The 27,383-nt window shown below is 32.0% G+C and overlaps 1 protein-coding gene across 1 annotated transcript in view; it reads right to left on the bottom strand.

The window, feature by feature from the left end:
* Positions 1-163: 163 nt before the first annotated feature.
* FASTKD1 (FAST kinase domains 1) overlaps positions 164-27,383 on the bottom strand; it is a 51,800-nt gene continuing 24,580 nt past the window's right edge. Inside the window, 14 exon segments of the mRNA XM_074303179.1 lie at positions 164-392; positions 4,762-4,876; positions 5,177-5,312; positions 7,325-7,438; positions 9,055-9,186; positions 9,966-10,094; positions 12,862-12,976; positions 14,452-14,938; positions 17,355-17,486; positions 18,012-18,122; positions 20,938-21,172; positions 21,175-21,280; positions 21,282-21,336; positions 26,352-26,477. Of these exon segments, the coding sequence (XP_074159280.1) occupies positions 297-392; positions 4,762-4,876; positions 5,177-5,312; positions 7,325-7,438; positions 9,055-9,186; positions 9,966-10,094; positions 12,862-12,976; positions 14,452-14,938; positions 17,355-17,486; positions 18,012-18,122; positions 20,938-21,172; positions 21,175-21,280; positions 21,282-21,336; positions 26,352-26,477 (2,089 nt within the window). The 3' untranslated portion in view covers positions 164-296.

The following is a 27,383-nucleotide window of genomic DNA, read 5'->3' as shown; positions in this document are numbered from 1 at the left end:
CAATAAACTGCCTGATTACAATGCTCTTCAAAAAAATATATTCAGGTATAATTAACAATTCATTACTAAGTCAAAAAGATACATGACTTTCATACAAAAAAAAGTTAATAGTACTTCATGGGAAAAGGTATGCAACTTTTAAAAATCTCTATTTGAAGACCTGCAAGTTTGTTACACAGTAAAATTCTTTAAAAAATTAGTCTTAAATATTTCACGATGCTGTTTTTAAATTAAATTTATATTTGCTATTATGATTTAAGTCTACAATGAGGTATATCATAAATTAAAAACTGTAATTATGACTTGGCTTCTGCAAACAGATGCTCCCTCAAATATTCCATCCGAGCATCCTTTGTTGACAATTCCATAGAATTCCATTCCAAATAAGGGATCTGTAAGAGAGAAGATTCAGATTACTTTTACTTCAGTATTTAGATTCAGATATATAACCTATTTTTTAAAAATAAGAGCTAAAAACTGCTATGAAGCAAAACTCTAGCAAGAATTTAGTTCATATCACATCCCACAGATCTCTAGCAAATGGGATTGTTTCTTATGAATACTTCTTTCTGTTCTCTCTTCTTTCTTTCTTCTTCTCTTCTCCTGAAGACTAATACTGAGCATTTCCTTTAGTGCATGTAAGCTATCTTTCAGCCTAACCCTTCAGGGGAAAGAGCTCTGACTTCAGAATCAGAAGATGTAGTTTCAAATTCTGCCTCTGTCTCTTAGTACCTTATGTGACTGTAGCTACAGGGGTAAGGGATAAGGGGAGAAGTCAGGGGGTTGGAGGGAGGACTAGATGACCTCTGAAGTTCTTTCCAGCTGTAGATATGTATTGATGATCCTTTTAATTCTATAGTAGATCCCTCTACTATCAAGTCAACATTTTCCAAAGAAAATAACAACTGAGGAAATAAAAATTTTCTGTTTTTTCAAAATATGGAACAGGGAAGAAAAAAATTTTTTTTAAAAATACGAAACATAAATGCCTTCTTCTCAGATCACAATGCAATAAAAGCTACATTCAGTAAAAAGTTAGGGGTAAATAGACCAAAAAGTAATTGGAAACTGAATAATCTCATCTTAAAGAATGACTGGGTGAAAGAGCAAATTATAGAAATAATTAACAATTTCACCCAAGATAATGATAATGATGAGACATCATATCAAAATCTTTGGGATGCAGCTAAAGCAGTAATAAGGGGAAATTTTATATCTTTAGAGGCTTATTTGAAGAAAATTGAGAAAGAGAAGATTAACGAATTGGGCTTACAACTTAAAAGGCTAGAAAAAGACCAAATTATAAACCCCCAACCAAAAATTAAACTCGAAATACAAAAATTAAAAGGAGAAATCAATAAAATTGAAAGTAAAAAAACTATTGAATTAATAAATAAAACCAAGAGTTGGTTTTATGAAAAAGCCAATAAAATAGATAAACCTTTGGTAAATTTGATCAAAAAAAAGAAAGAGGAAAATCAAATTGATAGTCTTACAAATGAAAAGGGGGATCTTTCCACCAATGAAGAGGAAATTAGAGAAATAATAAGGAGTTACTTTGCCCAACTTTATGCCAATAAATTTGATAACTTAAGTGAAATGGATAACTTTCTCCAAAAATATAGGCTCCCTAGATTAACAGAGGAGGAGATAAATTGCTTAAATAGTCCCATTTCAGAAAAAGAAATAGAACAAGCTATTAATCAACTCCTCAGGAAAAAATCCCCAGGGCCAGATGGATTCACATGTGAATTCTACCAAACATTTAAAGAACAATTAGCCCCAATGTTATATAAATTATTTGAAAAAATAGGGGATGAAGGAGTCCTACCAAACTCCTTTTATGACACAGACATGGTACTGATACCTAAACCTGGTAGATCGAAAACTGAGAAAGAAAATTATAGACCAATCTCCTTAATGAATATTGATGCTAAAATCTTAAATAAGATATTAGCAAAAAGACTTCAGAAAATCATCTCCAAGATAATACACTATGATCAAGTAGGATTTATTCCAGGAATGCAGGGCTGGTTTAATATTAGGAAAACTATTAATATAATTGACCATATTAATAATCAAATTAATAAGAACCATATGATCATCTCAATAGATGCAGAAAAAGCATTTGACAAAATCCAACATCCATTCCTACTAAAAACTCTTGAGAGTATAGGAATAAATGGATTATTCCTTAGAATAATCAGGAGTATATATTTAAGACCGTCAGTAAGCATAATATGCAATAGAAATAAACTGCAACCTTTCCCAGTAAGATCAGGAGTGAAACAAGGTTGCCCACTATCACCATTACTATTCAATATAGTACTAGAAACGCTAGCCTCGGCAATAAGAGCCGAGAAAGAGATTCAAGGAATTAGAGTAGGAAATGAGGAAATTAAACTATCACTTTTTGCAGATGACATGATGGTATACTTAGAGAACCCCAAAGACTCTGCTAAAAAGCTACTAGAAATAATTCAAAATTTCAGCAAAGTGGCAGGATACAAAATAAATCCACATAAATCCTCGGCATTTTTATATATCACTAACAAAATGCAACAGCAAGAGATACAAAGAGAAATTCCATTCCAAACAAATGTTGAGAGTATAAAATATTTGGGAATCCATCTACCAAAGAAAAGTCAGGAATTATATGAGAAAAATTACAAAACACTTGCCACAAAAATAAAATCATATTTAAATAATTGGAAAGACATTCAGTGCTCTTGGATAGGCCGAGCGAATATAATAAAGATGACAATACTCCCCAAACTAATCTATTTATTTAGTGCTATACCAATCAGACTCCCAAGAAACTATTTTAATGACCTAGAAAAAATAACAACAAAATTCATATGGAAGAATAAAAGGTCAAGAATTGCAAGGGAACTAATGAAAAAAAACTCAGAGGAAGGTGGTCTAAGTGTACCTGATCTAAAGCTATATTATATAGCAGCAGTCACCAAAACCATTTGGTATTGGCTAAGAAATAGACCGGTAGATCAGTGGAACAGATTAGATACAAAGGACAAAAAAGGGTACATCTATAGCAATCTAATCTTTGACAAACCCAAAGATTCCAACATTAGGGATAAAAATTCATTATTCGGAAAAAACTGTTGGGAAAACTGGAAATTAGTATGGCAGAAATTAGATATGGATCCACACTTAACACCATATACCAAGATAAGATCAAAATGGGTCCATGATTTAGGCATAAAGAAGGAGATAATAAATAGATTAGAGGAACAGAGGATAATCTACCTCTCAGACTTGTGGAGGAGGAAGGAATTTATGACCAGAGGAGAACTAGAGATCATTATTGATCACAAAATAGAAGATTTTGATTACATCAAACTAAAAAGTTTCTGTACAAATAATACTAATGCAAACAAGATTAGAAGGGAAGTAACAAATTGGGAAAATATTTTTAAAAACAAAGGTTCTGACAAAGGTCTCATTTCCAAAATATATAGAGAACTGACCCTAATTTATAAGAAACCGAACCATTCTCCAATTGATAAATGGTCAAAGGATATGAACAGACAATTCTCAGAGGAAGAAATTGAAACTATATCCACTCACATGAAAGAGTGTTCCAAATCACTACTGATCAGAGAAATGCAAATTAAGACCACTCTGAGATACCACTACACACCTGTCAGATTGGCTAAGATGACAGGAACAAATAATGACAAATGTTGGAGGGGATGTGGGGAAATTGGGACACTAATACATTGCTGGTGGAGTTGTGAAAGAATCCAGCCATTCTGGAGAGCAATCTGGAATTATGCCCAAAAAGTTATCAAACTGTGCATACCCTTTGACCCAGCAGCGCTACTACTGGGATTATATCCCAAAGAAATACTAAAGAGCGGAAAGAGACATATATGTGCCAAAATGTTTGTGGCAGCTCTTTTTGTTGTAGCTAGAAACTGGAAGATGAATGGATGTCCATCAGTTGGAGAATGGTTGGGTAAATTGTGGTATATGAAGGTTATGGAATATTATTGCTCGGTAAGAAATGACCAGCAGGAGGAATATAGAGAGGCCTGGAGAGACTTAAATCAACTGATGCTGAGTGAAATGAGCAGAACCAGAAGATCACTGTACACTTCAACAACAATACTGTATGAGGATGTATTCTGATGGAAGTGGAAATCTTCAACATAAAGAAGATCCAATTCACTTCCAGTTGATCAATGATGGACAGAGGTAGCTACACCCAGAGAAGAAACACTGGGAGGGGAATGAAAATTGTTAGCACTAATATCTGTCTGCCCAGGTTGCATGTACCTTCGGATTCTAATGTTTATTGTGCAACAAGAAAATGATATTCACACACATGTATTGTACCTAGACTATATTGTAACACATGTAAAATGTATGGTATTGCCTGTCGTCGGAGGGAGGGAATAGAGGGAGGGGGGGTAATTTGGAAAAATGAATACAAGGGATAATATTATAAAATATATATATATATATATATATATATATATATATATATATATATATATATATAAAAATATGAAACAGAATTTTCAAATTAATGAAATAATTCTTCCCATTTCATATCAGAATATGTTTATTAGGATATCATATTCATATTAGGATAAAATATCAACAAATCAACTAGCATTTATTGAGCATTACTGTGTAATAGGCTGTGTGCTAAATATTGGGAAAATCCAATATTTATATGCAGGGCTCCTAAGTAATTTAGTTTTTATAGCAGGATATTTTGAGTTTGCACAATACCTGAATCACATGATAGCCCAAAATTTCCAGATGTCTTTTTTTCATAGCAGATCTTCCTTTTAAATGGGAAATGTTTTTACAAAATGCTCGTGAATCCAAGAATTCCAAAGCAACCCTATATAGAACAATAAAGAACATTTATTTTTGATGTTAAAATAAGATACAGGATAATTAGAAGTTTATAAGAAACAAAAATGTTTTCAACGCAATTGAACACTTAAAATACCTGCCCTATCCAAAAGGCTGTTTTAAAATAACAAAAATAAAATGAATTAGAACACCAAAATTTCCTATTTAAATTACTTGTAGCTGACAAGCTCATTTACACAAAAATATAGCAAAGAGTTACTTGATTAATAAATTTATTGTATGATGTAACTGTGACCTAACAATTTAAAATATGAATACAATTTACCTTTGTGTTCCTGGTGGCAATTCTGACCTGTTGTCGGTATCTGGTCCCCAGTGTACACTTGAAAGCTTATTCAAAACCTCATGCTGACTTCTATAAGGAAGAGGCTTTTTGTTTTTATCCAAGATATATTCAAAATCTGTAAGGCAGTATGGTAATCAGATGCATGGACAAGGTAAATCTTTTATAATGATGGTGATAATTTAAAAAAAGACAAATGTTAATCATACTTAAATCTTAATTTTACATTTTGAACAAACACTGACCATAAAAGTAGGAAAAAATTACTGTACTACAAAAAATTATGGTAAGAGTTCACATTCACATGGTGCTTCAGGATTTGCAAAGCACTTTATATATATTATTTCATTTTTATTCTGTGAGTGAAATGATATCTCCTCTTGATGATAGAAGAGGAAATTAAAATTCAAGAAAAGATACATGACTTATTCAGAATTAATTACCCAGCTAATAAATGGACATGGGAATGGGACTCAGTTCTTCCTGACTCAGTTTAATACTACAGTAAGCAACTAGAACTCAATTGCTACCTGGAAGAATCTTCCCAATAGAGCACATTTATCTAAAGATTAATATGTCAATTTCTAACATTAAAATTAATGATCCCTTCACAATTAGGAAAAATAAAGCACTGACTTGGTCAACTCCTAATTCACTCTTTATTAGCAAATATTACATATCCTAAAAGACCAATTATATCATATATCCAAAGCTAGAAATAGTACAAATTAATCTATTTTTAAATCTACAAGACATTTATTATAGTTCAACTTTAGAAATCATTAAAAGAAATCATCTAGTTCAAAATCTTCCTTCCAATGTGTAAGAATCTCTTCTGTAATATTTCTGATATTCATTTCAGATATTCCACTTGAATAAGACAATCTAGTAATGGGGATTTATTGGCTGGGGAGGAAAATGGACAGGGATGGGAAAGAGGAGGGGGTGATGGGAACAAGCATTAAATGCCTACTATATGCTGAGCACTATACTAAATACTTTCCAAAAATCACCTAATTTGATCCATCAACTGTGTGAAATAGGTGCTCTTATAATCCCCATTTTACAGCTGAGGAAACTGACAAAGATTAAGTGACTTACCTGGGGTCATATATTTGGACTCAGGTCCCTAGCTTCCTATGTCCTATTCCCTTTCATTGGTATCCTAAAATCAACATATTCTAAACTAACCTTTTTATCTGTACACCACCACCTCCAACCTACTTCTCTTTCTGACTTTGTCAATTCTCTTAGTTACCTGTGTTCAAAATCTCCAATTCTCTCCAACTTCCTCAAAATCCACATACAAAAAACCTCCAAGTGCAATCATTTCTCTGTCAGCAATGTCTCTTCTATCCATCTCCTCTTTATAACTCCCAAAGCTACCTGGCCACCACTCTCGTTCAGGCTCCCATACTCTCTGCTAGACTTCTGCGCAATAGCTTCCTGATCCACAGTATCACTCCTGCTCTCAACCTCTTCTCACTCTTAATCATTGAAGCCAAATTTTCCTAATGCACATTTCTGATCACATCCTCCCTAACTCCTAAAAACCTTCAGTGGTCCTGAATAAGCTTCTAAAAGTCTAGGTTTCTTATCCTAGAATTCAGGATCCTTCACAATCTGAGGACTTGACTTTGAAGTTCCATTCTCACTTCTTACCTTCATATATTCTGGTTAAACTGATCTTCCCCATTACTCAAACATATGTCCCCATATCTTGTCCAGCATTTCCATAACTTGAAAAGTATTACTCCACTTACTATAGATGTTTTAAAATTACAGCCATTATACAAAGCTCAGCTCCACTATCAACCTCAGGATGCTTGCCTTGATTTTTCTGCCTCCCCTAAACTCTCAAGGAATATAGTATCTTTCTCATGATATCCTGAAGCAATTACATGTATAAATATCTTATTTCCTCTACATGACTATCAATCTCTTTAAGACAGAAGCCAATATGCAATCATTTTCATTAATCCATTCAAAATTAATGAATCTTAAGCCAATGTAATGAAAATGAATGAATGAATATATCAATGTTTAGAGTTTTCTTTAAAAAGCTCCTAGTATTTCTTTTCCATGTTCTAATATTAATGAAGTGATTTTTTTACATTATTTTGGTCTTACCTACTGTGTATCCATAAGGTGTAAGAGCTGATGGCTTTACATAATTGGGTCCTCCTAGGATTTTTCCCAACATTTTATAAATCCTGTGTTGTATTACAGTGATGCTGCTATTTACTAAAAGAAAAAGAAAAAAAAAAAAAAGATGACTTTGGAATAAAAATTATTCTAAACAATTACACAGAATAGAAACAAAATTTTGACTTTCTATGAGCCTTATAAAAACAGTAACTCCTGCTATTGCTTTAAAGATTAGATTAAAAAAAATACTCTATAAATCATTTTTAAGATCTTGATAAAACAAAATAGAGCAGCTGATTATGAAGCATGCCTCCTCTAAGCAAAATCCAAAAACGATATACTGGAGGTGAAGAAGGAGCTGCACATTTTCAGATATAATAAATATTTTATTTGCTTTGACTGATCATATTATTCCTCTATTTGAAGGATGAGGAGAATTGGCAAACAGTGATAAGACTTTTTTTTTTTTAAATAAAAATACATCAAAATGGGCAAAAGGCATTTAAAAGGTACCAGAGATAAGCAGGACAATATGGTTAAGACCAGATATGTGATAAAAGATCATGGTTTTATTTTAGATAAAGCAATCTTTTCTGTTCTTCTTTGCATACTGACATGTTCATATTTTCTCATGAAATAGATTGTAATAATAAAAAATATAATTTGCAAAATTTCTAAAAAAATAACAATAAAGGTAATAATATTAATTAAAAAGGTAAATTGTAAAGTAAATAAAAATAAATTAAACTGGAGCCTCACTATAACTATTTGCTATGGTAAGAAATTCCATTATAAGTATGAGCCATTCTTTCTGGGTTCCATTTAATTACTAAAAGGTAAATCAGTCTCACCTATAAACCTCATCTTGCACCACTAGCCTCAAGGTTACTCCTATCAATAGTCTCCAGTAAATTCTTAAATCTTAAATAATTCCCACAGTAACAATGGCATAATTACTTCCTCATTATCTGAGACCCAGATACCAATATCTCTTTAAGAAATCCAAGGCTATAAAACTATGCATACCCTTTGACCCAGCAATACCATGACTAAGTCTGTATCCCAAAGAGATAAAAACAAAAAAGAAAAAGAAGCTATATATACAAAAATATTTATAGCTTCTCTTTTAATAGTGGCAAAGAATTAGAAATTGAGAAGATGGCCATCAATTGGGAAATGGCTAAACAAATTGTGGTATATGATAGTGATAGAATACTATTGTGCTCTAAGAAATGACAATTAGTATGCTCTATAAAACACCTGGAAAAACTTACACAGTAACAACAATATTGCAATAAGATCAACTGTGGATAACTTAGCTATTCCCAGCAATACAATAATCCAAAACAATTCTGAAGGATTTAGAATCAAAAAAGGTATCTACAGAGAAAGAACAGATGGAGTTCCAAAGCAGATCAAAGTATACTATATTTCCCTTTATTTTTTTTGATCTGTGTTTTTTTTTCACAATGTCATTAATATGGAAAAAAATGTTTTGCATAACTGCACATATATAATCTATATCGAGTAGTTTGTTTTTCTCAATGGGAGGAGGGAGATAACTGGGAACCCCAATTTTTTTTAAATTAATGTTAAAAAATTATTTTTACATGTAAATGGAGAAAAAATAAACTATGAAATAGATGATTTTAAAAATTAAAAAAAAACACAAAGATTTAGAGTTATAAGAAAAAAAATTAAGAAATTCATACCATTATTGTACTGCTGCTGACAATAATCATGATGAAACCAAGGAATTTCAAATTCAGGGCATTCCAAACAGACTGCTCTATTAAATTCCATGAGACGGCTGTGAGTTCTCATATTTAAAAATAAAGGTAAGTCTGAAATTTAAAATACTAATTAGAATTAAAATCTAAACTTGGGAGTTCATAAACATTCTATTAACATAGACTATCCATACCAAATTCCTTACCAAGAGTGTATTCCTCGACTCCTCACCATCTTGAATTCCTGGTTTCCCTTAAAATTCAGCTCAAATGTTTCCCACAAAAGATCTTTCCTAATCCCCAGTTGCTGATGTTACTAATCCTGCTCCCCCCAACAAGAAAAAATTATCTTACGTTCATTTTGTTTATGCTAAGTGTATATATGGTGATTCCCCCCAATAAAATGAGGGCAGGCAGGCCTGCCCATTTTATTTTTGTCTTGAATCTACCAGCAATTAGAACAGAGCCTGGAATTTGGTAAGCCCTTATTATTAAACATTTGATAATGAATCTATCATGTTAGTGATATACTTTGTCATAAATTTTTTAAGGATAAAGGTGAAAAAATGGTCAGTTTTACTATAGCCATAGAATATGTGGTGCTTTTTTTTTTTCTCTTTTGAAAGAAGTGTTCTTCAGGATTGTACTTGATATATATAAACTATTTTTAGTCATATAGAAAGTGTTAAAGACAGGATGGCTAAGTACCCATTATACCTTGTTGCCTCTTGTATTACTTTAAAATTATCATATGATTAGAAGCGATTAGGACTTACCACTTCTTAATCTCTTAAATTACATTAAAAAATTTTTTTCTTCATCTCAACTGGATCTAGAGTTCTACATATAAAGTATATGTAATTGTTTTTTTTTTTAATATTAAAGATACGTACATTGAAGTTGTGAATCCAATTTGGCTAGGAATTTGATGTTAAATATTGTCTTTATCAGATCTTCTGGAAAATACTCAGCAAGGGCCAATGTAAAGCCAAGAAACACTAAGATATGAGGTTCAAAGAGACCTAGGAAAAAGACAGATTCTTATAAGAAATACTCAAAAAATACCAAGATGTTATTTAGAAAGGTGTAGAGTCCTATATAACTCATAGATTTTTACACAGAGGATGTTAAAATTAATTATCCAAGAAACTTTGTGAAGGGCAGCCTCGGTAAATGTATAGAAAAGTGTATAAATGGGGAAAGTGGCTAAGAGATGGAACCTCTGTTAGAGTTGGAAATAGGGTACTGGGGAGGCTGGCACTCAGGAGGAGCTACTACATACATTGTTCTGGTCACAGTAAAGTACTTATAGGACTTTTAGCACCAGCTGATTGAATCACCTTTTTCCTCTAATCTGCCCCTCTGAGTCACTTATCAATAAATAGCACAAGACCCAAATGGCTAGCTCAGGAGGCTGATACATATATACATATATACATGCATATATGTGTGTATATGTAGTAAATATGTAGGTGTGTTTATATGTATGTATATGAGGCAACTAGGTGGTATGGTAAATAGAGTGCCAGGCTTGAAATCAGGAAATCTCATCTTCCTGAGTTCAAATATGGTCTCAGACACTTCCTAACTACATGACTCTGGGCACTCACTTAGCCCTGCTGACCTCAATCTGTTTTTTCCTCATTAATAAAATGGGCTGGAGAAGGAAATGGCAAACCATTCTAGTATCTCTGTCAGAAAGACTGAAATAATTGAACAATAGCTATATGTATATACTGTATAAAATGTATAAATTAGTATTTGTTATATAATAATAAAATATATATAAAAATACAAATGTATAAAATCAAAAGACAGAGATAAGTGATTCTTAAGCAATTCACTAACTAGAAAGTTATTTATATATATTTATTGGAAGAAAATCCAATATCCTCTGGTAGTAGTAATAGTGACTACACAATAAAACCAAGGAGAAGCTAGATGGCACAGTGGATACAGCACATACTCTGAAGTCAGGAGGACCAGAGTTCAAATCCAACCTTAGACACTTAATACTTCCTAGTTGTATGACCCTAGGCAAATCACTTAACTCCAATTGCCTCACGAAAAATAAATCAAAATTTTAAAAAGTCAAAATAAAACCAATCCAGAAGAATAAGATAATTCCATGTCCCTTTTTCACACTAGTTTGATCAAACTAAAAAAAAGCAACAATCTTTGCTTTGAAAATACATTTCTGACTTCCAGGAAAATGCAAACTCCTTGGTGAAAGAAAGCTGCTTTCCATGTTTTCTTTGTGCCTTCAGTGCCCAGCTGAGTGGCTAACATAGTAGGCACTTAATAAATGCTTGTTGAATTGAATCTCCTTGAAGTGATTACTCCTTCCACTGACACAGATCACTGTCCCTCTATCTTTAAGAGTTGTTATGGTGAAAAACTTCATCATCTGACAACTACTTCCTAGTGGCTTTATGGCCTTCGGATGGCAGATACACAGCCTGTTTACCCAAGGTTTCTCAGTATCATAAAATCTTACAGAGCTTGAAAATTAGGGATCATCTCTGTTCACCTCTCTCCTGTCCATCCTCCATTAAGCTGGCAAAATCCCTTCTATAGCACAATTTTTTCCCACCAGTTTCACTCCTTGCACTTGGATTCTGCCATCATTATACTCCCAAGAAGGCTTTTCTTCAGTATCTTCATCATTCCTTCCAGATTTCATCAGCTTTGGTGCTCACACCTCTTCTGAACTCTCTACCTCTCTGACTGAAGGGGCTAGAAGAAAGCACCAAGAACTCCCAGCTCCGCCAACTCTTAGCTTCCCATCAGCTGCCCCTTGGACTGGAATTTACTCTATTTTGGATATCACTTTCTCTCCCTCAATTCCTTTTTAACTTTCTTATGTCTCTACCTTCTCCACCCCTTGGATTACAAGTTCAGTAGGGATTTTCTCATTTGCATCCCCAGCATTTAGCATAGTGTTTTATTACAAAATGGCATTTAATCAAGTCCCCTTTATATCCTATACCATCCATCCAGATATCTTGCTATTCCTCACAGGACAGAATATCATCCACCTTGAATGGAATGCTCTCCTTCCTCACTTCCTACTTAGAATACCTTGTAACTTTCAAAATTCAGTTAATGATTCCTAGTACTATTCCCCCTTCATACACATAAAATTACTTTTTGTTCATTTGTATACATGTCATATATACTTTTATGTGTATATATTGTTTCTCCTAATAGAATGTAAATTAAGAAAAATGAATTACCCAAATCTTATGACCCAGCAATTCTCCTCCTTGAGATATAATTCAAGGAAGTCAAAAGACAAAAATGCCAACACATGCATAGCAGCACTCTGTTCACAAAGAAGTGAAAATAAAGAGTGTCCACTGATTGGAGAATAATAAAGGGAAAAAGTATGATATATGGGTGTAATGAAATTGGTGAGTGAACTCTGTATGACATGAGTGAGCTCTGTAAAATTATGTAAAATCACAGAAAATCATGTCCTCTTTGATCTATACCTCCAAAGCATCCTCTCAGAGCAAGATAAGCTTTCTTGTTGGGAAGTCACAACCCCAGGCAAGATTTCACATTCAATTGAGAATTATCACATTTCCCCAAGACTCATACATAGAAGACAGAGGAAAGAGTATAATTTATAATACATACCGAATATGGATGGACTGCCTAAATTTATTTTTTTTAAGTACTCAACAATGAATGATTTCTTTATGACCAGACATTGATACTCATCTTAAAACTGCACAATGAAAACATTCTCCAACCCAACAGTTCATTTCAACAAAATACACCTACTTAAATGTGAGTTAAGATGCTGGATACAAGCTTCAAAAAATTCATCCTTTTGGGGCGGATCGTAGTTAAGGACACTGAAGGGAAGCAAAATAGAATGGAGTGCCAAAGGATGGATCTGAACAAAAAGAATAAAGTTGTTATATTTTAAATATTAATTCAATAAAACTTATTATAGAACCATAAACGTGGGGCCTAGAAGCCATTTAATACAACTTAATAAGAGAATTTATTAGTGATAAAGTCCTCTCAGAATTACAGTAGATACACCAAAATACTGCAGTAGATCTACAATGTTATCTATTCAAGATTTCTCTTTAATGATGAAAATTTCAACTCATCCACAAATGAAAAATAAACCAATACACTACTGGTATTTGCAATACTTAACACTTCTAACTAATCAGATTATTATGCAAGTAGAAGAGGTTTTTTTTAACTTTTAATAAGGCATATTGTGCTTGAATAAAAGTATTTTATTCAAATCAATTCTCATATGCAGAGTAAAACTGTATCTTATAAGATGCCAGATTAAAATCATGGCATCTCAAGAACCAAAAATACCACTACCCTAAAAAATAAATAAATAAATAAATGAAAAACACTAGGAGATGACTTTCATTTAGCAATTTATAGCAAATTTTAAAGGTACAAATGAAAACAAAAGCAAAAATCCTTTTATTTTTAAAACTGGGAATTAAAATTTATTTTACTATACTTTAATGAGATAGTCATTTTAAAACATCTAAAGGTATGATGCTAGAAGTTTTTATTATCATCTCATCCAGCATTAATATATAGCCTTATCAGAGATCTCAACTTGACACAAATTATCTGTCTCCAGAAGTGAATCCTATAATACATGGTACAATATTTACATCATCAAGCAATACTTTAGTTGAAAGGCATGATTTTCATGTTTTATCTTTATATGTGAATGTTATACAACCAAATGTAAACTCCTTGAGGCAGAAAATATTTTGTTTTTGTCTTTGTGACCTTTTAACTCCATAGAGTGGGGTAAATTTTCTCACTCATCTTTCTTACCTTACAAAAATAGAGAATTCTTGAGTGCTCAAAAGTCACTGGACCACCTACATTCTTTTCCACTTTCAACAATTGTTTAGCTATCCATGGGTTAAAAATGTGATAAAAGGCCTGTTATTAGATTCTCAAAATCGTCACCGATGGGTGATAGCTGAGGTGTGAGAGCTGAAGTTTAGAAAGTCAGTCTAATTGCTAACAGAAGAAGATGGAGAATTAAACTAGAAATCACATACTATACATACATACTATAAGGGATCTATTACATAAACTATTACATAAACTACACAAAACATGTAATCATACTCCTAACAGTTAATATAATATTTATATAATTATGCCAATAGGGTCTGTAATTTTAACATTATGGGGAATTATGGTGTGGGGATATAGATCATACACAACCAACCTAAAACTCAGAGGCACAGAGGTCATGACCTAGGCAGGCTGGCAGTGGGATTTGAGTCAAGATCTTTGTGACTACAATTCACTGAGTGTACTGTAATCATTACAAAAGCTAAATATGAAACACTGAAATTCAACTAGTACCTTATTTATTTGTTGAATTGTCACAGAAGCTATCTTGTCAAGCACCGGAGGACTAAGATAGTTAGTCTTGACAATAAAAGCTGTCAAGTTGGTAATGTTTCTATATGTGATTTGGTCAGCCAAGCGTTGCAAGGTGAGAATTGTTTCTTCAAGAAGTTCTTCCTCAAACCATTCTCCATGAATAGATTTAAGTTCTTCCCATAAGACATTCAAATTGTTAGCTTTTTGTAATCTCCGATAAGCATAGGCACTTAATTGTGGAAGTAGATTGATATTTTTCTGATAAATATTGTCCAAATATGAATAGTCATGATGAAACCATTTTGAAAGAGATGATGCAAAAGTACGTAGATCACTTAAACTACACTGTGGTAAAATGGATTCCACCCGGGAAAGCCCTAATTCATCCAAGTGAGGAAAAGGAAGTTTTGCAATAACATGGACCAACATAGAAATTTCACCAGGTACAACATTATTTTTCAAATGGCTGTTAAAAAAAAAAAAAGAAAGAAAAAAAGAAAAAGGATAAAAGTTTTATAAAAAAAGAATTTATGTATAAATTACATTAGGTTGAAACAAGACATTTATCAGATGAAAAATAGTTCACCTACTATTCTAACAGAAAGTAAACTACTTACACTAATTCGTTGTTGGTGGAGTTATGAACTGATCTAACCATTATGGAAATGAACTGATCTAACCATTATGGAAAGTAATTTGGAACTGCACCCAAAGGCATTCAAACTGTGCATACTCTTTGATCCAGTAGGGTCTATAACCCAAACAGAGAATAAAAGAGAGGAAAAGACTCACATGTACAAAAGTGTTTATAGCAGCTCTTTTTGTGGTGGCAAGAAACTGAAAATTAACAGGATGTCCTTCAATTGAGAAAGGGCTGAATAAGTTTTGATATATGAATAAAATGCAATATTATTTTTCTATAAGAAATGATAAGCAGGTTGACTTCAGAAAAGTCTGCAAAAACTTACATGTGCTGATGCTGAGTGAAGTGAACAGAAACAGGAAAATATTATACATAGTGACAGCAAAATTATGTGATGATCAATTATGATAGATTTAGTTCTTCTCAACAATACACTGGTCCTAGAAAATTCCAATAGACTTGGGATGGAAAATGCCATCTGCATCCAGATAAAGAAAACTATGGAGACTGAATGTGAATCAAAGCATATTATTTTTACTTTTTTTTTTTTTTTGGTTTGGCCTTTTTTTTTCTCTCATGGTTTTTCCCTTTTGTTCTGATTTTTCTTTCATAACATGACTAATACGTTATGTTTTAAATGATTGTACATGTATAATCTATATCAGATTGCTTGCTGTCTTGGGGAAGAGAGTAGTAAAAGAGGAGGAAGAAAAAAATTTGGAAGTCAATCTTACAAAAGTAAATGTTGATAATGAGGTGATTCACGGCAATTCCAATGAACTTGTGATGAAAAGAACCATCCAAATCCATAAAGATAATTATGGAGACTGAATGTGGATCACAGCATAATATTTTCACCTTTTGTTGTTGTTTGCTTGGTTTTTTTTTTCTCATTTTTTTCACCTTTTGATCTGATTTTTCTTGCGCAGTATAATAAATGTAGAAATGTTTAGAAGAATTGCACATGTTTAACCTATATTGAATTATTTGCTGTTTAGGAAGGGAGGAAGCAGAAAGGGAGAAAAATGTGGAACACAAGGTTTTTCAAGGGTGAATGTTGAAAACTATTTTTGCATGTATTTTGAAAACTAAAAATCCATTTTGTAAAAAATATTGAAAGCTACCTTTACATGTAATTGGAAAAATAAAATATTATTAAATTAAAAATGAAAAGGAAAGAAAGCTCCTTAATAGGACAGATTGTTTCATTTTTGTTGGGATTCCTTTTTATTCTCTTTACATAGTACCTTCCCTAAAATAACCAAGTAATTGATGAATTAAACATTATATATTGACTAGATAAATAATGTTAAACTCAGATAGAAATGTTTCCCTGCAGAGTTGCATACAGACTTTAAAAACCCACACATTAATATTATCTACATTCTGTTGCATTTTAACTTTTTTTGTTGTTAAATATTTTTCAATTATGTTTTAATCTGGTTCGGGCTCACTTAGGCAATTTCTTTGATTATACTATGTGAAGGCACAAATTGAAAATGCAAAAAATTTAAGAAGGAAGAAGATAAAAATAAAATAATATTGGATCAATGAAAGAAGTCAGAAACTCATTTGTGGTGGGAACATGGATTTTTTTTCTATTCAATAAATAGAACATATTTATTAGGAACAAGAAGATGTGCTTACGTACAAAAAAGATTTCTAAAACATCTAAACTATGAAAGAATTTTTTTTTTTTTTTTTTTTTTTTTTACAAAAGTAATTCTCAATCTGAAAGACAGAATGGCATAGTGGACAGAGAAACAGGTTTGGAGGAAGATAGATGCTGGGTCAGGCCCAGCCTCAGACACATACTAGCAGTGTGAGCCAGGAGAAATCACTTAATCTCTCATATCACTGACAATTCACTAAAAGCTATTAGTTGTAGGGCAGTTGCAGATCTGGATTGGTAGAAGATCAAAAGGGGGAAAAATATGAGAAAGAAAGAAAGAACAAGCAAATAAATAACAACAACAAAAAAAAAAGATGAAAATACTATGCTTCAATCCACATTCAGTCTCCATTAATTCTCTCTAAGGAGGATGGCACTCTCCATCACAAGTCTACTGGAATTGCCTTGAATCACCTCATTGCTGAAATGGGATCATGGCTATATTTTTAAGCTCAATAGATTATGCCCTCAAAATGAGATGTCATATTTGAACACAGTTAAATTGCCAAAAGTTTTGGGGAGTAGTTTATATGAAAACTAAAACAAATAGTTTTATTTTAAACTTACCTAAGCAGTAGATCTCTGAGAATTCTAAAAAGCTCTGAATTATGAAGACGCAAGTGAATCAAGGATTTGGTTATCTGCACCAGTTCCACTGGTTTATAGACATGCAAGTATTTGTATAAAATAGAAGCAATTCTGAAAGCAATGTCAAACAATGATTATTATAATAAATGCTTCATTTTTAGCAGTTTATATTAGACAATAACTAGAAAAGCATTTTGAATTAAGAGCTAATCCAAAACTGTTGGATCAAAAATATTTAAGTGATCCCAAAGCAAAAGCATAATGAGAGAGGAAAGACATAAAAATAAACAACTGGATAATAGAGTTATCCTATACATAGTTTAACATTAAACAAAATAATACTTTCTCTTGTTCTATATTCTTTTATTTAACTAAAAAGAAAACAAATGTGCATGAAAATGTTAATGTTATAACATTAGTATATAAAGGAAACTCAAAATCTGCATGGCTATGAATTCCCTTTAATGGAAACCAATCATACATTATGTTCTTTTTTTTCCCACAACCATTTACAGAACAGGACAATTCCCCACATGCCTTTATACATGAAAAAAATTTTATACTAGTTAAAATACACATATTCTTCTTGAAATGATATAATCCAGTTATACTATCAGAAACTTAAAAGAAAATTACTTTTCAATCAGATGTGAATCTTTGCTATTCATTTCTTCCATTGTGACCACTATGGCTAATGCTTGTTGACTAGTCAATTCATCCATCACCATTTGGAGAGTTAACATAAGCCTAAAAAATAGAAAAAAAGTTGAAAAAGTTGAAAAATTTACAATTCCCTAAAATTGGGAGTGGAATTTTTTCAGAAAATAAAACAGCTAATCTCATCTTTATTAGTTTTGTTCACATAGTTAGATAAGGATAAGAATCAATCACTATTTCAGAAAGAAACAACTACAGTATTGTGGAACAGAAATTAAAATGTGCATCTTCTAATTTTATGTCTCTCTGTAAATCAATTATAATAAAAAGAAATACTTTGTATTGATACTTTTAAAATTGAGAAATTAGGCTTGATATGTTGAAATAAAGTAAAATAAGGAAATTATTCAATGCTTACTGGAAAAGTGAAGTAAATAATCCTATAAATTATGAACAGATATGCCTATTATGCCTCTATATTAATATTTGCATTGTCTTTTTTTTTTTTTTTTTTAAGGCTGGGGTTAAGTGACTTGCCCAGGGTCACACAGCTAGGAAGTGTCTGAGACCACATTTGAACTCTGGTCCTCTTGAATTCAAGGCTGGTGCTCTATCCACTGAGCCACCTAGCTGCCCCTTGCATTAAGTCTTAAGTGTTGGAACCATATTATAAAAATATGGAAGGAAATTCAAAATACAAAATGTCCATGAAGCATCAAAAGATTCCATTTATATTTTAGAATATTTTATAAGACAGTCCCAGAGCATGGGTTTAGAAAACATCTCCTCCTGCTTTATCTTCCTTGTGCAATATTCTCCTTAATTATCTCTGCCTATATCCAAATTCTACCCAGATTGAGTATCACCTCTTCCAAAAAGACTTCCTTAACTACTCCAATCTATGTAGTTATCCTTTCCTCTGAACTAAGATATTTATTATCTATACCATACAATATAATATTTAATTATCAACTTTACTATTATTTGAAAGTTTTATTTGTATATTATTATTTCCCAACTAGCCTATAACATTCCGGAAAGTAGTAACCACTATCTTTTCTATTTCTTCATCTCAAACAATATTTGGCACCATGTAATTCAAAGAAAAGATGCTAAAACAACAACAACAAAACCCACACCCTATTTTATAAATAAAAGAACTTAGGTATTCTTTCATCTAATCATCACACTCCCACTTCTGTATCTTCTAAAACCAGATTATCCTCCTTGCTTCAACTAGATCTGCTCTTTCCTAGGAAAGACAGAAAATCCCCTTTCCTCCAAAAAAATCCCCCTTGCTAAACTTTAAAAAGAAATAGTGAATATCCCCCTAATTCAACTTCTATTACTCACTTTTTATTTAAGATGATTATTTTACGTACTATACAAAACAAACTATCAAAAAAATTACTTTATAGAACTAGAAAAAAATAATTCATTTGGAAGAACAAAAGGGGAATCAAAAGGAAAAAAAATGCAAAAGAAAACATTTACTATAACAGATCTCAAACTATTATAAAGCCATAATTATCAAAACATTTTGTTACTGGCTAAGAAATAGAATGGTGGATTATGCGATAGATTAGGTACAAATTAAATTATAATAAATGACAGTAAACCAAAAGATATAAGCTTTCAGAACAAAAACTCATTATTTGACAAAAACTGGGAAAATTGGAAAACAGTAGATATAGATCTCACATTGTATACTAAGATAATGTCAACATGGGTACATAATTTACATATAAAGGGTCATATAAGCAAATTAAACATGGAATAATTTATCAGATTTATGTATAAAGGAAGAATTTGGTACACAAGAAAAAAAGATTATAAAATGTTAAATATATAATTTTGATTATCTAAAATTAAAAAGTATGTGTACAACAAAACTAATGAAACCAAAATTATAAGGAAAGCAGGAAACTGGAAGATAATTTCCAACAAATATCTGTGATAAAGATCTCATTTCTCAAATATATGGAGAACTGAGTCAAATTTATAAAAATATTAGTCTATCCCCAATTGATAAATGGCCAAAGGATGTGAATAGAAAAATTTCCAGACAAATTAAAGCTATCTATAGTCATATGAAAAAATGCTCTAAATCACTACTGATTAGAGAAATGCAAATTAAAACTCTGAGGTTCTACCTCACATCTATCAGATTTACTAATATGACAAAAAAGGAAAATCTTCGATGTTGGAGATGTGGGAAATCTGGGATACTAATACATTGGTGGAGTTGTGAACTGATCCAGCCATTCTGGAGAACAATTTGGGTCTATGTCCAAAGGACTATAAAACTGTACATACTCTTTGATCTAGCCAATATTAGTGTCTATCCCAAGATAACATTTTTAAAAAGGGAGGGGGTGGGGGGAGAACAGGTATTTGTACAAAAATATTTATAGCAGTATTTTTTTGTAATGGCTAAGAATTGGAAATTGAAGGGAAGCCTATTAATTGGGGAGTGGCTTAAAGAAGTTGTGGTATATGATTTTAATGCAATATATTGCATATGCTATATGCTATAAGAAATTACAAGCAAGATGATTTTAGAAAAACCTGAGAAGATTTACATGAACTGTTGCATAGTGAAGTGAACAGAATCAAGAGAATATTGTATACAGTAACAATGTTTGATGAAGAACAGTGAATCAGACTTGGCTATTTTCAACAAGAGTAATCCAAAACAATCCCAAAGGACTAATGATGAAACATTCTGTCTACCTCCAGAGAAAGAACTTGAATATTTGAATACATACTGAAGCATGCTATTTTTCACTTCCTTTCTTTCATTTTTTTCTTTAAGTTTTCTTATGCAACGTGAGGGGAGAAATCTGAATCCTAAATCTCCATATTTCCACAAAGAAAGAAGGAAATCATATTCAAAAGGACTTACTGTTTTTCTTCCATTGGTCCAGCCAAAGGTCCCAAAGCAACAAATAATTTTACGAAGCTAGCAGGATCATAGTAAAGAGCAATCATTTTAGAGAGCTTCTCTCTGGCTAATATTTGAAATGAAAAATTATTAAACTGCAGAGACTGGTAGAGTGCAAGAATAAGACTGAGAGAATTCAAATTCAAATGCTCAGTATTGCTGATGAACATATTATTGCACTTTTCTAATAATGGCAATAATTATATCGAATATTTCGGAGAAACTGCATTATTCTTATTGAAGAATTAAAATGGGAAGGGTCTGTTGTATCTAAAAGAAGCTCTGTTTTGTTCACAAGTCGTTCACAAAAAATTTTGTGAGATAACAGAAGATATATTCACCATCAAGATAGATAAGGTCCTAAAAAGTAAAAACAAACAAACAAACAAAAAACCAGTTACACATTGCTTTAAGAATAGTAATTTTTTTTTTTTTAAAAAAGAAAGATCTTGTGGCTCAGTGGATAGAGCACCAGCCCTGAAATCAGGAGGACCTCAGTTCAAATCTGACCTCAGACACTTAATACTGCCTAGCTGTGTGACCCTGAGCAAGTCACTTAACCCAAATTGCCTCAGCAAAAAGACAGGGAGGGAAGGAAGGAGGGAAGGAGGGAAGGAAGGAAGGAGGGAAGGAGGGAAGGAGGGAGGAGGGAAGGAGGGAAGGAGGGAAGAGGGAAGGAAGGAAGGAAGGAAGGAAGGAAGGAAGGAAGGAAGGAAGGAAGGAAGGAAGGAAGGAAGGAAGGAAGGAAGGAAGGAAGGAAGGAAGGAAGGAAGGAAGGAAGGAAGGAAGGAAGATCTTATCTGAAGAGAAATGGGGAAACCATTATAAATATAACATAATAAATGGTCACACTTAAAAAAAAAAAAAAAGTAAAATAAATCCAAGACAAGTTGAAATGACAATTTATTGGGTTCCTGAAAGCCTCAAATTTTTTTCTCAACATTTCTGTAATTGAAATTGCTGTTTATGTATCCCCAATATTAACATTTCATTTTCTGTATGTGAATGAAACTTTTATTTATGCAGTTCATCTAGAAGCACATACATAAGTTCTTATACATTTCCAAAAATGTGCAAGAAAACAACTATAATTTTGTTTACAAACCAAAACACATATTAAAATCAATGGACTTTGGATAATTCTCATTCTGTGGTGTGCTCAGTACAAATAGTACTTGTTCTGAAAGATAAAGAAAAGTGTGAACTACAGCTATCTACATTACAAGTACTAACTTCATACTTTATTTTTTTTGTACAATATGTATACTTAATACAAAATTCTATTAGAATTTTCATAATCTGTAGGTGTAGAGTTTGGAACATTTTTCATATACAGCAACTACACCATGTTTTTCCATGTTATGATTAACTATTAATAAAAATGATGTTTATTAAAAACATTCTTTACAAGATTAAAAAAGTATTAAAAGAAACCAAATTTGTGATTACTACCATACCAAAAATTTTAGTTTAGGATTTAAGCTATTCCTGGAACAGGAGAGTATTCCTTATTCATGTATTTAACAATATTATCTATTGCTGGTACTATAATTCTATTTTCAAATTCATCATACACTATGAAATAGTTAAGATTAAAATAAAAAATATTCTTCTGAATCGATCATAAAGTAATATCTTTTCTCATGAAAACTATGAAATAAACAACATTTTTAAATTGGTATTTCTGAAATCAGAGATTTTAAGGAAAATATTGAGACTTTTGTGGTACCAGCAAAATTCAAGATATTGCATAATATTAACATTTTAATAATCAAAAATAAACTGATGCAAGCTGCCAATCAAGGTGAAGTAAAATATTCTTATTTTAGTGTATTTAAAATGATTTTCCCTGAAATCTTTATTTTCAGTCTAATTACTATAACAAGATATCAATACCTTGAATGTTATTTTGTTCTAAAAAGAACAGACTGGTCTAAGCATGTGACAGTACTCAATATAAAGTGGTACTAGTTTTATTTTATTATTATTGTTATTGTTATATATAAGTTACAACAATAATAGGACCTATCATTTATATTGTGAAGTCTGAAAAGTATTTTATATACATTTACTCATTTAATTCTCCCAACAACTCTCTGAGATAAGTGCTATGATTACCCCCATTTTATAGAAGAAAAACTAAGTCAGAGAATGTAATGTGGCTTCTCTAGGGTCATACAGCTAGTAAGCATCTGAAGCTGGATCCCAGCACAGGTCTTCCTAACTCCCAAGTTCAGTGCTGTATCCACTGAACAACCTATTTTCCCTTTACAGGGCCATGGCATAGAGAAAGGATGCTGAATGACCAGTTTGGAAAATCTAAGTTCGGTTTCTTCCTTGACAATTCTTAATTGTATGAGTTGCTATCTACTAAGTCAATTACTATAAGTCTCAGTTTCCTCCTCTGTAAAATGGGGCATGATACCTGTAGCATCTATCTTACCAGGTTATTGAATGACTCAAATAAGATGATTATATGTAAAGCAAAAAGGTAATTTGTTACCACTGTCATTTTTTAGTAAAAAATTATTTTCTATAACATAAAAGGTTTTTTTAAAATTCTACTAACACAGGTAAATGTGGTTAAAAGACCTAGACTTCAGAATCTGGGCAACGCTTAAAATATTCATTTAAATAGATCTAAAAATGAAAAAAAAAAAATCATCATTGTTGGGGGAAGTAGGTTAGGGAAGTAAGTTATTTTAAACAAAAGGTAATTATAAAATCAGTTATATTTGAGCCAATCATCATAAGAAAGTAAAAGGTAGATCAAAATAAATGTCTGTTGACAGTAACTGCACAAAATCTAAAAGAAGAAAAATGAAAAAAAAAAAAAAAAAGGTAATAGGTATCATAATGATTTAGTACTTTTCTTCTTTAGTTACAATGATATCAAATAAATGAAAGCTAATTACTTCTCTTGGCTCTTAATAATTATTTCCATGGTTGTCCTTTTTAAAATCTCTTATCTACTTTTCAACAGATAAAAATAGTAAACACTGTGCTTCAAAAACTATTCATTTAAGGCACTCCCTTCCATCTTAATTCTTGGTTTGGTATTCCCTATCATACTAAAAATCACCACTTTTTCCTTCCACTCAAATATTTATTCTTCTCTAGGCCAAAATATCCTCAAACCTCCCTTTAGCTTTCTTACACTTATCAAAACTAGAACAAAGAAAGCTGAGAATTTTTCAGTACAGTCTGAAAAGACCATTATAAAAATTGAAAATAAAAGGTTTACTTTATAGAAAACATTCTATAAAGTTAAGAAACAGTTTCATTCTTGTCCTTGCCATTGTTCTAGCTTTATTTTGATTTTTATTTGGTTTATTTACTTAAGAAAGGATTAGTCAAAATTGTAGTGCTAAGAGCTTCTAGAGGAAGGTAATTCAATTATTTAATAGTCAGAAGAGAGTGTAGAATGTAGTGCCAGTTTCCTTTTAAAGTCCAGACTCAGTTTCCCTAATTATCCTATTCAATTACTCTGCCTCAGGTTATAATCATTCCCTCTTAATGTTTGATGGGATAAAGTCTTTATCCATTTTAGACAACATTAGATCAAAGGGTATGCACAGTTTGATAACTTTTTGGGCATAGTTCCAAATTGCTCTCCAGAATGGCCTGATTCTTTCACAACTCCACCAACAATGTATTAGTGTCCCAGTTTTCCCACATCCCCTCCAATATTCATTATTATTTGTTCCTGTCATCTTAGCCAATCTGACAGGTGTGTAGTGGTATCTCAGAGTTGTCTTAATTTGCATTTCTCTGATCAGTAGTGATTTGGAACACTCTTTCATATGAGTGGAAATAGTTTTAATTTCATCGTCTGAGAATTGTCTGTTCATATCCTTTGACCATTTATCAATTGGAGTATGGCTTGATTTCTTATAAATTAGGGTCAGCTCTCTATATATTTTGGAAATGAGACCTTTATCAGAACCTTTAACTGTAAAAATATTTTCCCAATTTGTTACTTCCCTTTTAATCTTGTTTGCATTAGTTTTGTTTGTACAGAAACTTTTTAGTTTGATGTAATCAAAATCTTCTATTTTGTGATCAATAATGATCTCTAGTTCTCCTCTGGTCATAAATTCCTTCCTCCTCCACAGGTCTTAGAGGTAGACTACCCTCTCCCAAAGAAATACTAAAGAGGGGAAAGGGACCTGTATGTGCCAAAATGTTTGTGGCAGCTCTCTTTTCGTAGTGACTAGAAACTGGAAAATGAATGGATGCCCATCAATTGTAGAATGGTTGGGTAAATTATGGTATATGAAGGTTATGGAATATTATTGCTCTGTAAGAAATGACCAGCAGGATGAATTCAGAGAGGTTTGGAGAGACTTACATGAACTGATGCTGAGTGAAATGAGAAGAACCAGAAGATCACTATACACTTCAACAACAATACTGTATGAAGATATATTCTGATGGAAGTGGATATCTTCAACATAAAGAAGATCCAACACACTTCCAGTTGATCAATGATGGACAGAAACAACTACACCCAGAGAAGGAACATTGGGAATTGAATGTAAACTGTTATAGGTTCTAGGTTATACTGTAATATTCTAGGTTATACTGTGTTCTAGGTTATACTGTAATACATGTACAATATATGGGATTGCCTGTCATCTAGAGGAGGGAATAGAGGGAGGGAGGGGAAAATTTGGAAAAATGAATATAAGGGATAATATTATATTAAAAAAAATTACTCAAGCATATATATTGTCAAAAAAAAATTACAATTATAAAATTAATTTAAAAAAAAAAAAAAGACATCATTAGAATATCAGGAGCCTCTCCAGTACCTCCCTCCATTATGTTATCCTAGGTGCCTGCCTCCATAGTCATCCTCATCCTAGGTTCCTCCCCACATTAGGTCATCTCCATCCAGGTGCCTCCCTCATTGTAACCTTATAAAAAAATCTTGTATACGACATTCAGGGCTGGATTCTTTGAGAAAATAGTCTCATTCAGCCCTGGGACCAAACCACGAATTCATTTGGTTCTAGTAAATCTCTCTCATTTAATAAATTATTAAATATTCTCTTAAAAAAAACAAAACTGTTATTCTATATATTCTTCACAGTTCCAACAATATTTAAAATAGTAGATAGTAGACACAACTAAATATTTGAAGTGAAAGGACAAGAAGTTGAAGTAGCTTCAGGGGTTTTTTAATTAGCATGTTAAATCATACCAGCCAACAAAATTAACAACTTTCTTTTGCCAATTTTAAAAAGAACTGTTTCCAGATGGAAACAACTAGAAAGACACAATCTGATGGTAAGTTATATGCATCTTTAGGCTGCATGAGATTTATTTTGATCTCTTTGGATTTGGATGGATTCAAAGATTATCATCTTTACCTTAAGTCCTGCGTTGAATCCAGGTTCCTGTTTACAACGTCAGCTATTTTTCCCATTAAAGGACTGAAATGCATCTGTTGATACACTAGACAGGTGGAGAATTTTGACAGTGTTTTAAAGTCAAACCTATCATATGGAACAAAAAGAAATAACATTAGTAATAACTTTCACATAAAGTAGATGATCCAATACTTAGCAAATACAAGGTAATCACTTTTGTTCTTCATCAATGATTAATTTCTTTTGTGTGTGTGTGTGTGTGAGGCAAGCAGAATTAAGAGACTTCCCAGAGTCACACAGATAGAATGATAAACTTCTACATTTTTCAAAGGTCTAGGACAGTTTCAATTCATGGTTATGTATAGAGAAGGAAAATAAATTCATCTAAAAATGCCCCAAACTTGCAGTTATGCAAATTTCCATTTGATATGATATTAACATAAAATCCAAACTTCTTACTTTGTTTTAGGAACCAAATTTACCTATACTCTTACACTACAGTTACACGCTCAATTATTTAAATAGATCTATGACCTCAATGATGGAATACTGTATTATTATAGAAAAGTCTATTTTTATAGCTAGGAGAAAATGTATTTATTCAACCAGAAGAGGAACACTGTATTCCATAGACCTAAAGGGTCTCTCAAGCCTTTTAGGAGGTGGATAAGGCCCACGTAAAACCAAAGCTTTTGGGGATCCTCAGTAATTTTTAAGGATATAAAGGAATTCTGAGATCCAAAAGTCTGAGAGTCAATACTTTAGAGTATCAACAGATAAACAGTCATTTTGTTATTTAAAAAATATCTGCTTCAAGTCTCTTTGATGCAATATTACTGTTCTCTGGAAAATAAGGAGCAGGATGCTCTCAGAAAAAAAAAAGAAAGAAAAACAACCTAGAAAGTCTTCCATGAATAATGTTAAATATACTGTATACAAAGTAATAGCAATGTTCTGGGATGATTAGTTGCAAATGATTTTGTTTTTCTCAGTAGTATAATCACCCTTACCTACTCTGAAGGATTTATGATG

Source organism: Sminthopsis crassicaudata, chromosome 3 (assembly GCF_048593235.1).
Source record: "Sminthopsis crassicaudata isolate SCR6 chromosome 3, ASM4859323v1, whole genome shotgun sequence".
Taxonomy (NCBI): domain Eukaryota; kingdom Metazoa; phylum Chordata; class Mammalia; order Dasyuromorphia; family Dasyuridae; genus Sminthopsis; species Sminthopsis crassicaudata.
The sequence above is the reverse complement of the archived record's forward strand: the minus strand, read 5'-3'. Positions and strand labels throughout refer to the sequence as shown.